This window comes from Chamaea fasciata, unplaced genomic scaffold, assembly GCF_029207755.1.
Source record: "Chamaea fasciata isolate MVZ Bird 193981 ecotype frontalis unplaced genomic scaffold, bChaFas1.0.hap1 SCAF_17, whole genome shotgun sequence".
Lineage (NCBI taxonomy): Eukaryota > Metazoa > Chordata > Aves > Passeriformes > Sylviidae > Chamaea > Chamaea fasciata.
In genome coordinates this window covers 11418072-11430369 of record NW_027094102.1, presented here as the reverse complement: position 1 = coordinate 11430369, position 12298 = coordinate 11418072, and the positions used below count along the sequence as shown (strand labels likewise).

Genomic DNA, 12298 nt, shown 5'->3' with positions numbered 1-12298 from the left:
AATGTTCCCCTCCCAGGCACTTGCTCCAGGGTTTGCTTTTTCTTTGCTCTGGTTCCTAACAAGCTCAGTTTGCTGCCTGGAATTGCAAGTGTGAAATTGTTTCCCTGTATTTCATCCACATGTCCGGTTTAATCAGCTCTTTGTCTGTCTCTGTGAATTGCTCTAAGTATAAATTCTTTTGTTGTCTGTCTAACCACATGATTTACTTCGACTCCTCGTGCAGCTGCCTTGAGTGCAGGTAATTGGGAACATCAGCACTCGGAGAAATATTCCCCCTTCCCTGTGTCTACAAAGGTTATATTTATTAATACAAATACAGCAGAGCTTTTGATGGATTCACCTGCAGAACCTCCTTTGAATGCAGATACGGGATTTGATGAATGCAGCAATGTGGTTGTGTTTTTTTAGGTGTGTGAATCTCACCCAATGGATGAACAGAGTAGAACCATTCCTTTACACAGCTGAATGAATATTTAATATATATCCAAGTCTTGGTTTTCAGAACTGCTCGCACATCTGTCTTCACAATTATTATCTGATTCTACATTTAATTAAGACATGACTAAACCCCTTTTGACTGAGTTACTGCAGAATCATACCTCATATTTTTATGTTTCATTGCTATGATTCTATTTAATTGAATGTAAATCATGCTTAGGCCTGTGTTCTGCAAAGTGCTGCTAAACATTAATGCTGCTCTGGCTGAGAGCTATGCTCCATAGAGCTGGTAGGGAGGAAGAAAACTTAATGGACTCAATATTATACTTCTTTTAAAAAATCATTTAAAAATGAGCACAGCATGGCCAGCAGTGACCCCCATAACCCAGTGGCCTCTGCCAAGCAACTGGCCCTTAGAACCAGTTCTGCAATTAACTGCATCCCAGTGCTGGGATTGCCAGAACAAATCACATCAGCAGCCTGGCTCTGGAGTATCTCCTGTGACAGAGCCCAGCACCAGCTGTTCCACAGAAAGATCAAAATATTCCCCCGGTGGAAAATCATGACATAATCTGCCCGCTGGGGTGGCTCCTTTCTGCCTCGGAACTGTGGGGCATGCTGGGAGATGGAAAGATTGATCTCTGCTATTTTATTGCCCCATCTAAAGTAACTTTGAATCTCCTCAAAACGATGAGCATTTCTGATTTTGTTGGTTTTTTCCAATATTGCCTCGATGCCATTTTGCTGCTGGGAGTTCTGTGGGTAACATAAAGGAATGTTGCTCTGATTTAATTTGTATTTCCTTCCAGTTTCTGGGGTTTTCCATTTCTTATTTGCAGGGTTTCATTACCATTTTACTCTCTTTAATCTTTTATATCTCTGTCGTGATCTATTTAATTATGTCCTGGTCTTGTCAGCTTTAGCTCATGCCTCAGTTTCTGTGGATCAGATGAAGCCAAGGGAGTTTTTCGCTTCCAAGCAGGAAAATGTTTTTTGTCATGGAGATACACCCTGCAAAGATCTGTCCCAAACCTGCTAAACCAGGCGACATTTGTGACCTGTCTCAAATCTCCATGAGGATTATGGTGACAACAATGAATTTAATGAATACAGAGCACGATTAATTTAAGGATCAAAACATTACATCTAAAACACAAAACAAAGGGCTTTTAGCAGCTGGAGTACATGTGATGCTATTCCATTTTTGATTATTTTAAGTATTAAATTATTCATTTACCACAGTGGGATTTTTTGAGGCCAGGAGTTGCACTCTGTGTGTCCCTTTCAGCTCAGGGCATTCCATGATTCCATGACACCACCCTTGCAGGAGTCAGCAGATACAACAGGCCACTTAGAAACTCCTCTTTATCGTTACTGTCACTTTTTTCTCCTTTCCTTCCTTCAGATGATCACTCAAGAGTGAGATTGCAGCTGCTGGATGGGGACCCTCACTCGGACTACATCAACGCCAATTACATCGACGTAAGGCTCCTGGACATTCCCCCTGTGACAAACCCCCTGTGACAAGCCTGCTTATGAGCCTGGTGCCTCTGACACAGGGACAGGCTGTGGAGCTGATATGAGTGACAGATGAACGTTGTACAAACACCGTGTTGTGACAGGGAGAAGGTTCTCAGTCTCCAGTTTATTTTGTCTGACCGATCTGGGCAGATGGAGATTTCCTGTGTTTGACAGATCCACCAGCATAAGTGGGACGTGGGCTAAGTGATGGATGCAGAAATCAATATCAGCCCCTCACAATAGCATTACTCACGAAGTTGTGGTGCAGAAGGCATGTGTGTAAACAGATTGACTGTTTTTTTAAGTGTTATAAAACGACATTGGAAGAGCAGCCTCTGTCTCACAGACAGAGTGATCCAATGCACGTGCACTTCTTGAACGCAACTCTTAAGTCACAGGAACAGGAAATGTTTAGGATAGTTTCCTGAAAGGATTAAAGGTGCCCTCAGAATTTTCACAGAGACAAATTCATACCTTTCTTCTTTTCAAACAAGAAAATGCAGTGTTTTGCCTATCTGTTTTCAGCCTTACCCTCAGGTAACACAGGATTCGTGTTTCTTTGTGGAAAGAGTTTAAAAGTGCTCCATTCCTGTCTTGTCTTTGGGGTGAAGAGATTGTTTTATTCAGCCTGAGGGAGATGCCCTCACTTAAAATCTCTCAGGGCAGCCCAGTTGCCCCTTCATTCATTCATTCCAAAGCCAGTTAATTATTAATATATTATATAATTATACACTGTCCAGAGGGCAGCAGTTGGCACCTGGAAAGTATCAGATCCCTGGTGGGCTTTGTCTGAGCTGTGATCTCGCAGACACTCATCTATTTTCTTTTTTTCCAGGGCTACCATCGGCCTCGCCATTACATTGCAACTCAAGGCAAGTTCACTCTTGTATGTCTAAATATTTGTAAACCCACTGCTGGTTTACACTGTTGTAGGAGCTTTTTATGGGGTGACATAATCTGATTTGGGGAACATCTGAAAATTTGTTACATTGGCAAAAGGGGGAAGGATACAGAATTTTCCAAGATCTTTATGGCACTCAAAACCTCAGCTGCAGGAACAGACTTAGAGGGGCCAGTACAGCCTAGAATGTGTCATTGGTGCATGAAGTGTGAGAGGACAACTACAGGGGACTCTGTGGGGCTTGGGTTTACCTTGCTTGAGGTGGGCAGTGTGAATAAGCTGTGACTGATGAGCCTTTGAGGGGACCTAGTAAGAAATGCATTTAAGCACCACCTTCTGTAAATCACTTGATGAGTTTCCTATAAGAAAGGAAATAAGGTCAGGGAGAGGCTTTAGACTGACAAACCTCTTGTGAGCACTGGTTGGTTGGCTGTTGGAAATCTTTCTGGGGGAAACTTCAGAAAAGAGCTAATTCCTGCATGTTTCCTTCCTCCTTCATAATTAATCAATATTGACCTGTGAAATGGTGTGCTGCATCAAGTATGGGTTACAACACAGCCTTAATACAGGATCAGCATGGCGTCCAACCTTGTCCCATCACTTATACAGAGTATAATATAATGTTTTACTTATCACACCTACTGGAGCCATCACTTCTGTTGCCACCGTGCTGGAACCTTAAATACCTGCTGTGAGGAAGGGTCTGACCTCCCAGAGAGCTCCAGGCTGTTTGTGGCTGTGACCCTGAATGACAGAGGGATGAGAGAGAGCAGGATCCTGTGGGAACAGGACAGAGGCTGGAGAGCAGCTGGAAGGGGTTATTGGCATTCCAGGCACTCTCTTGAGATGCCCTTTTTGTCTTCTCTCCTGCCCCAGGGCCAATGCAAGAGACGGTGAAGGATTTCTGGAGAATGATTTGGCAAGAAAACTCTGCGAGTGTTGTCATGGTCACCAACTTGGTGGAAGTGGGCAGGGTAAGGTGCCACTCCCAGTGTGTAAAGCCAGACCAGGGCTGTGTTTAAGGTGCCACTCCCAGTGTGCAAAGCAAAACCCGGGCTGTATTTAACACAGAGCTGCTGTTCGGGACTGCTCAGCAGCAAAATGCCTTTTTCTTCCTGCAGGAAGGGAATTAATTCAGCCACTCTGGGTTTTTTCTGTAAAAGGCTGGATTTTGTAATACTTAGCTGCTTCCCTTCTAGACTAATAAGGATCGTGTTCCTGTTGTAAGCCTGGGCTTTGGCAGAGTTATACAAATTTATGCTAGCTCAGAAGCTGTCTCCTTCCTCAGTACAGAAGAGAAAATGTACTTCTGTGATAGTTATTCCTTATCTGATGATTTGAATACTCCTCTAAAAATCCATAGGAGTGAGGATGTGTGTCTGGTGCTCCAACTATCAAAAGACCTCTTTACATGAGAGTCCAAAACCTGGAGTTCCCAAGGTCACAATTCCTGGTGGTTGAGGTTTTCATGGATCCTGGGACCACCCAGCAGTGTTGGCCTCCTAAACACCTACCAATTCCCTCTCCTGGACTGACCTGGAGCAGACATCCCTGTGTCAGCATAAGGCAATTCCCAAAGCCCATCATGGGACCAAACATGGATAACTCAAGAGGTGTAGGCTGGACCTCAGGAAATAAGGCAGCAGAATGTCTGGGGTGGCTTTTCCCAGCATGATTTTAGTTTTAGAGACATTCTCAGCCAAAACCTGGAGTTCTTAAAATTTTTTGTCCTGATGTTTGTCACTTCCCATTGCTTTGGTACTAAGAAAAATTTGAATTATAGTTTACTCAGAGCCATTAGTAATTCAGCTGCTTTGTATTTGATTTCCCTTAGATCTCATGGTTGAATGCCAGCTGCTTCTGTTCATTTACTATTTATTCGATTTTACCATCTACTGACACTTCAGTTCAAAATAAATGCCTCTGTGTAAAAGAAAAAAAAACCCCAAACAACAAAAAAACGACAACAAACCTACATTAATCATATTTAATATTTATAAAACCCCTTTCAATTATGACTGGAACTGGAACATGAAGCCTGCTTTGCAGCAGCTAATTGCTTCAGCTTTAGGTATTGTTCCACTCTTTCATGCTAGAGCATTTAATAACCTGATAGGCTTTGTTAGCCTAAATATCCCTTCTGGAGCTTCACAGTCTTGCTTTTATTTCTTCTGGTGGTTTTGCACATGGCTCCTAGAACAGGGATATGTTCACCAGCTCAGGAGATTTCTCTCTTGAGCCTTAGTGAAGCCCGTCACAGCTGGTAAAATGCCAAGTTTGTGTCCACATCTGATAAAGAAAGCTTAGAGTCAAACAAATTCAGTGTCTCAACATGTATCCCACAATCCCCATGAACTGAAATTCTTTGGCTAAACAGAGAGAGCTCAGAATTACAGGTGCAGTAGCACAGATTTTTCTCAAAAGGGATGGTGGTGGTGACTGTCAGGTGTTCTGTACATCTGATATGGGCCAGGCACGAATGGAAAGTCAAAGGAGACTTAAGAAAAAAAAATCTAAATGCATCATTTCCATTCATATGGACAACAAAGGGAACTTTAAAAAAAATAATCCTGCCTGTTGTTTCTATGTATGGTAAAGGAATTTTGATCTAATTTATACAGTTAATTTTGGCAACTCTGCACATCAGAAGAAAGCCCAATTTGCATTGGCTTCAGTTTGAAAGTGGAGGAAAATGTAGGTCAGCTCTGACTCAACTTGAACTAGTTCCTCTCAATATTTTCCTTTTCTCCCCCAGGTGAAGTGTGTTCGATACTGGCCAGATGACACAGAAGTCTATGGAGATATTAAAGTCACATTAATTGAGACAGAGCCATTGGCAGAGTATGTCATACGAACCTTCACTGTCCAAAAGGTAAGGAGGTCTTCAGGCAGCTGAAATTGTGACACACTTCATTTGTGTTCAGAAACTCTGGGAAACACATCCAGAATGCTCTTGGAGGTGGGAGCTGTGCTATTTGGGCAGGCATCACTTTCAGCAAACCAAATTTTTGACAGGGATTCATTCCATTTTTGGACAAATGGTTTTACAGGAACATCTTGATGTAGCCACAAAAGTAGAATCCACAGTGCATAAAGTTTAACTGCATCCAAAAGGCAGCAGATAGCTGATGGTGTGCCAGGAATAATAACCGCCTTGTTTCACAGTGGCAAGTGGCAGAGGAGAAAAGGTACCGCTCCAGCTGGTTGCCAGGTAGGGTCCCCTCTCACCTGCAATGAGAATATAATAAGAGCAAGAGGATAAAAACTATCCCCAAACCAGCAGAATTTGGAAGATTTTGTTACTCGTAATTAGAAATTGGAAGTCAAAGTGTCAGAGTATTCCAGGTCTGTCTAAATTACTTTCCAAACACTCAGTAAGTGGTTTTGAAGCTTTTCCAAAATTCCTGCTCAATGAACTTCAGCCACACTGGGAATATTGCTTCAGTTTTCTGATGTATCAGCTCCGTATTTCATTAAATCATTGAAAAACTTGGTGAGAAAGGCTAATGCCAAAATCTGACAGGCTAGAGGAGATGCTGCTGGATTCCCACCCACATTTCCTGTACAATAAACCACAGCTGACCCAGAGTTCTGGGTTATTCTTTTCGGGGCAGATAAAGGTGTGATTTCCACATACCAACAACTTGCTCTCCCCAGAAGAGATGGCTCTGGGTACCAATTTCTGCCCTTTTCACTGCCAACTGTATCTCAAACTGAGAATTTTTGGCAGGAGGTGGCAAAAATCTGCTGTTACCTGGGGCATGCCGTGTTCATTCCCCAGGCTCTTGCTTCAATGCCTCAAACAGGATTTAAGAGTGAATATTTGGTGGTTTATGGCTGTGACACAAGAGGATGAGAGTACACACAGACATGGAGTGCTGGGGTGTGGTCACCCTGGTGAGGTGGGTTTGAACTCTGAGACCACAGGGTGGAACTGGGAGCTGGTACCCACCTTCCCAGCCCTCAGGTGAGCTTTTCCCACTTCCCCAGAAACTGGCTGAAAACATTTCCAGAGTGAAAAGCAGCTCTGGACACGTTCCCATGCATAGTGAGAGCTCAGTGTTTGTTATCCCTCTGCATCAGAGAAGGCAGCCGGGAGCAGAACACGCTGATTGGAGTCTGATGGCAGGAAAACAGAGGCTGTGTTGTCTCCTCAGAAAGGCTACCATGAGATCCGGGAGATTCGGCAGTTCCACTTCACCAGCTGGCCGGACCACGGCGTGCCCTGCTACGCCACAGGGCTCCTGGGCTTCGTCAGGCAGGTCAAGTTCCTCAACCCCCCCGAGGCAGGACCCATCGTGGTGCACTGCAGGTAGGCCAGCTCTTCTCCTCAGCCCCTCCTCCAGCAGCTCTTCCCTCTCTTTTCTGCTCTCCTGGCAATAACCAGGAGCTGTTTAAGGTTGTTTTTGGGCCTCACCAGGAAACAAAGGGGAATGTGTTTTTCTTGCCTAAAGTGGCAGATCTGGAGCCAAGCTGGCATGAGTCTCCTTCTCCAGGCAGAATGAGAGGACACAGTCTCAGGCTGCACCAAGGGAAATACAGATTGAATATCAGGAAAAAGTGTTTTACAGAAAGGATGATAAAGTACTGGAGTGGTCTGCCCGGGGAGGTGGTGGAGTCACCATCCCTGGATTTGTTTAAAACAAGACTGGATGTGGCACTCAGTGCCATGGTTTAGTTGAGGTGATAGGGGTGGGTTGGACTTGATGGTCTTGATGGTCTCTTCCAACTCAGTAATTCTGTGAGCTGGAGATGATGGGAGTAGGTCAGAGAGGGTCTTTCAAATGTAGAAGACCCCCCAGTATTCTGTACTCTGCTGGATGCTCATGGCAGAGCTGGGCAATATCTGGGACAGCCATTCCAGGCCCTCAAACCTCATGTGGCAGAACGGACAATGCTGACACAAAACCAGAGAATTTTAAAGCAAGTTTTCTTTTCTGTAGCCCCATGTGGTGCAGCTCAGCTTTGTGCCCGCATTAAAGGCCTCACCTGCTCTGGTGAAAGGTGTCCCTGCCCACAGCAGGGGTTAGATCTACATCATCTTTAAAATCCCTTCCAATGCAAACCATTCTATGATTTTATGTTTTTATTGTCTGAAATATTTGGCTGGCTGGATCTGGGCACTTTGACTTCCTGAAAGCCCAAGAGTTAGGGTGGGAACCTCAGATTAAAAACTTGCCCAGGGACTTCCAGCTAGCAAATAAAAGGAGTTAAATGACTTCAAAAGCAAGGAAAGGCATTGCTACAAATCCAGAGTTTGGGTTTGTAGCAGCAGCTACATCTGTAGGGCGCAGGGCATGTGTGAGCTGAAGATGTGACTTGAGCACAAGGCTAGAGAGCAGAGCTGGCTGTCCCAAAATCTCACCCCTAATCCTTCGACAGGAATTGCCTCTAATTCCCACTCTGTGTCTTGAGAGAGAGAAAATACATCCCACAACTACTTTAAAAAGGAAAATCAATTAAATCTTATCTTTTCTAAGCAGTTTTGGATTGGGTGGGTGTTTTGTTTTGTTGGATTTTTTTTAGCAAGCAGTGAGTCAGTTTTATAATCAAGCACAGCTATGCCTGAGGAGTTGGCAGAGGAGATTTCATTTACAGCTGAGGGCCTGAGTTTGCTGCTTTGGTGCCATGGCATGGTCTTGGCTCTGGAAGGTGTCTGAACCTGACTCATTGTCACCAAGAAAGCAAGGAGAGATTTTTTTTTTCCTTCTCATTTTAATGTATAAATGCCATTTCCTCCGTGTTATTTATCTGCTTCTGAATTTTAATGACTTGCTTTAAGTGGTAATTACCAAATTCTCCCCACCGACGCCTGGCTGGATAATATCACTGTTGGATATTTATGAAGTGCCAGGATCCTCTAAATATAGAACTGGTAAAACTATTTGTTAAAATTCTGAAAAGCTGAGAGATAAAGAGAAAGGAAATGCCACTTATTCATTAAAATTCTGCAAATGAAAAATATCTTCTCTCTATTCAGCAGTTGATTAATCTGGCCCATTAATTTATGGTCATTCATATCTCCTTGCTTTCGGCTCTGGTGGAGTTTTCAGTGCAGCTGAAGTTTCCCTGGTTTGAGCAGAGTTCTCCTGCTTCCTTCAGAGTGATGTGAAGAGTAATGTGGAGAGTTCTCTCTCCATCCTTCACACCTAAGCAGCTTGGATGATTTCCCGGAGGGGAAGGAGGACACGATGACAACACAGTTTTGCAGGAGATGGCCCGATTCCCACCAGCAGTGGGGAGCTCTGAACTGAAGGGTTCAAGTAGCCTCAAGCTCCTTTCTCTGTAATTTACAATCCATAACTTGAAATCACCCTCCTCAGGATCCAAACTCCTCTGGGTTCAAAAGGGAAAAGAAGGATTTGAGGTGGAGGGCTGAGCTCCTTTCGCATGCCTTCTAGAGAGTCCCAGGGAAGAAAATTTCTGGAACTGTGTTTGGAATTGTGTTTGTAATTTCTGGAATTATGTCTGGAATTTCTGGAATTGTGTCTGGAATTTCTGGAATTGTGTTTGCAACCCGGAGGCTGCTCTTCCCTGTGTGATGAGAGGTGTGCAGGTGACCTAACCTGTCAATTTATAAATTAGTATTTTTGCAATATTTTGTCAATGTTCAATAACACAAAGCTTTAGTTTTACTTCCCTTTCAAGAAATACTATTTCCCCTCATTCCCTTAAATCCTCAGACAGAACAATGAATCCAGCAGGGAGCGGGAGCAGCTCCCAGGAGGAGACAGCAGCATGTGTGCTGCTGCTGTAATTCTCTCCTCCACGGAGCCCTGCCTCTCCACATCCCCTTGGTCACACAGACCCTCCTGTCTTCTTCTTTTCCAGTGCTGGGGCTGGGAGGACAGGGTGCTTTATTGCCATCGACATCATGCTGGACATGGCAGAGAACGAGGGCGTGGTGGATATTTTCAACTGCGTGCGAGAGCTGCGCTCCCAAAGGGTCAATCTGGTGCAGACAGAGGTGGGTGCCAGCAGCTCTCCCTGCACGAGGTGCTGCTTTCCTGTCAGCTTCTCTGCTCAGCAATTTATTAAGTCAACAGTGGCTCGCTCTGTGCCCTGATTATGCAGAACTTTCAGTGGCTAAACATGCCCGGATTTGCACCGAATCAATTCACTGGCAGCTACTCGGGGCCTCCAAGACAGGAGGGCAAACCTTGAAGTTTAGGTCTGTGCATTGCTGAATAATTTTATTCTTGTAGTAGGAGAAAAGAGCTCCTGAAGCCTCTCATGACTCATTCATATGAACACTGCAGGCTCCAGTAGTACCTAGTGTATATCAATTACAAGCTAGGCAAACAAAACATCTTTGATTCAAGCTTTGGGTGCTGGTTCAGCAAGGTGCTCTATCACACACACAGTGTCTGGCAGCTGCACAAACTCCTGCAGAACTGTTATCCTGTTGCACAGGTTTTATGCGTGTCCCTTAACCCCTTTCCCTCCTGAGGGACAATAGCCTGGAACAGAGAAAGGCTTTTAACTTTGTTGGGCTTCCCATATTTACTTTAGCGTAAGAGTTTTAGCCAAAATATCCAGAACCCAGGGTTCTGAAGAATCTGTTAATTCTGTACAGTTGTGCCAAGGAAGGTTGAATTGCATATTAGGAAATGTGTTTTCATTTAAAGGGTTGTCCAGCCCTGGGACAGGGTGCCCAGGGCAGTGGTGGAGTCACCATCCCTGCAAGGATCTAACAGCCATGTAGATGTGGCCCCTGGGGACATGTTCAGTGGTGAATTTGGCACTGCTGGGTTGGACTCAATGATCTTAGGGGTCTTTTCCAACCGAAACAATTCTCTTATTCTCTGGTGTTATTGGAGGTCCATCCCTGACCATTACCTTGTGGATAGAGGGGTTTTACACCCTGGTGTTCTCCTCAGCCCCGCCCCATTTTGTCCCAGCATTCCTGAGAGTGCCAACTCCCCATTTTCCTTGTAAATCTAAAACGAACACGTGAGACCTCACATTGCATGATGGATGAAATATGCTCACAAAGCTGTCACACAGCACGCTGTGCAATTTGTCTCGACGTGAAACAGAGCCAAATATGCATATTGGGCATGACTTAAGAAAAAAAGAAGAGTGATATTTCATGATCTGTATTAAAAATGTGATTTTAATATCTCCTTCCCTGTGCAGGAGCAGTATGTGTTTGTCCATGATGCCATTTTGGAGGCATGTCTCTGTGGCAACACAGCCATCCCAGTCTGTGAGTTCAGATCCATATATTACAACATCAGCAGACTGGATCCACAGACCAATTCCAGCCAGATAAAAGATGAGTTTCAGGTAATTTCATATGTCTCAGTCACTGCAGTTGGTGTATTGAAGGTGTTTAATCTATTTCTGTGTGTTATTTTGTGATTTCCAGCAGAGCAGACAAGGAGGACACTGAGCCAAGGTTTGATTTCAGTTGATTGTTGTTGTTGTACTACTGGGTCAGGCAGAAGTTGGTTTTTGAGCATGGACTATTCAGCCTTCAGCAAGGAAAAAATTGTCCCCATCACTACAGTAGAGAAAGGGTACTAATTTTCACACATAATGCTGTACTTCTTATTTTAATGAGCATTGTGTTGTTCATTTCTTTCCATAATTTATACAGAAACATTTGTGCCTCAAGGTGCCTTATTACCCATTCTTGTGGCTCATATGGTGCTTCCAAGCTTTGACAATCAACTTGTTGACAACCTCCCACACAGGGGAGAGAGGGAGCTCAGTGAGCATTATTTTGGCTATTGCTAATTTTTCTATTAAATGTCAATGAATCCCTCAGTTCACTGCAGATGTTTTGCCAGGTACCTGGTGATGATACCCAAAATTATGGACAGTAAAACTCACAAGTGCTCTATTACTGTTCTTTGCCCAGGGCAAGCGACAAAATAGGGGCCCCTCCTTTGTTTGCTGTCCCTGTTGCTTATCCCACCCTGGTAAATGGGCCTGGGACACTCCAGCCGTGGATCCTGTGCAGTTGTTCCTCTCACAAAGTGCAGAATTCACCCAGCATTCTGAACACCGAACTAAGTTTTCTGGTCTTATTCCCCACGAATCTTTAATTCTTTACTGTGAGGCTGAAGAGACACTGGCATTGGTTGCCCAGAGAAGCTGTGGCTGCCCCTGGATCCCTGGAAGTGTCCATGGCCAGGTTGGACAGGGCTTGGAGCAGCCTGGGATAGTGGAAGGTGTCCCTGCCCATGGCAGGGGTGGAATGGATGGGCTTTTATGTCTCTTCCAAACGAAAACATTCTGTGGGTCTATGATTTCGAGCCAACACTGATGTAGGGAAAAAAACAAGACTGTGGGAAATTTGGAGCAAGATGAGTTTGACAGGAAAGAGAGAGACATCTACTCTTTGTTGAGGCGACTCATCGGTGGAGATCGGTGGAGATTGCTTTAATTGTAGTAAATTCCCACCCCCTCTCCCAGGAAAGTGTCTTTTGC

The 12298-nt window shown here is 44.4% G+C and overlaps 1 protein-coding gene across 5 annotated transcripts in view; it reads left to right on the top strand.

Moving 5' to 3' along the window:
* Window positions 1-12298, top strand: part of PTPRT (protein tyrosine phosphatase receptor type T) — a 339897-nt gene that overhangs the window by 304527 nt on the left and 23072 nt on the right. For all 5 annotated transcript variants that reach the window (XM_066198774.1, XM_066198773.1, XM_066198770.1 and 2 more), the window contains 7 exons: window positions 1844-1920; window positions 2795-2831; window positions 3737-3834; window positions 5616-5732; window positions 7018-7172; window positions 9692-9827; window positions 11000-11149. In XM_066198774.1, coding sequence (XP_066054871.1) covers window positions 1844-1920; window positions 2795-2831; window positions 3737-3834; window positions 5616-5732; window positions 7018-7172; window positions 9692-9827; window positions 11000-11149 — 770 coding nt within the window. The remainder of the gene's footprint in view (window positions 1-1843; window positions 1921-2794; window positions 2832-3736; window positions 3835-5615; window positions 5733-7017; window positions 7173-9691; window positions 9828-10999; window positions 11150-12298) is intronic.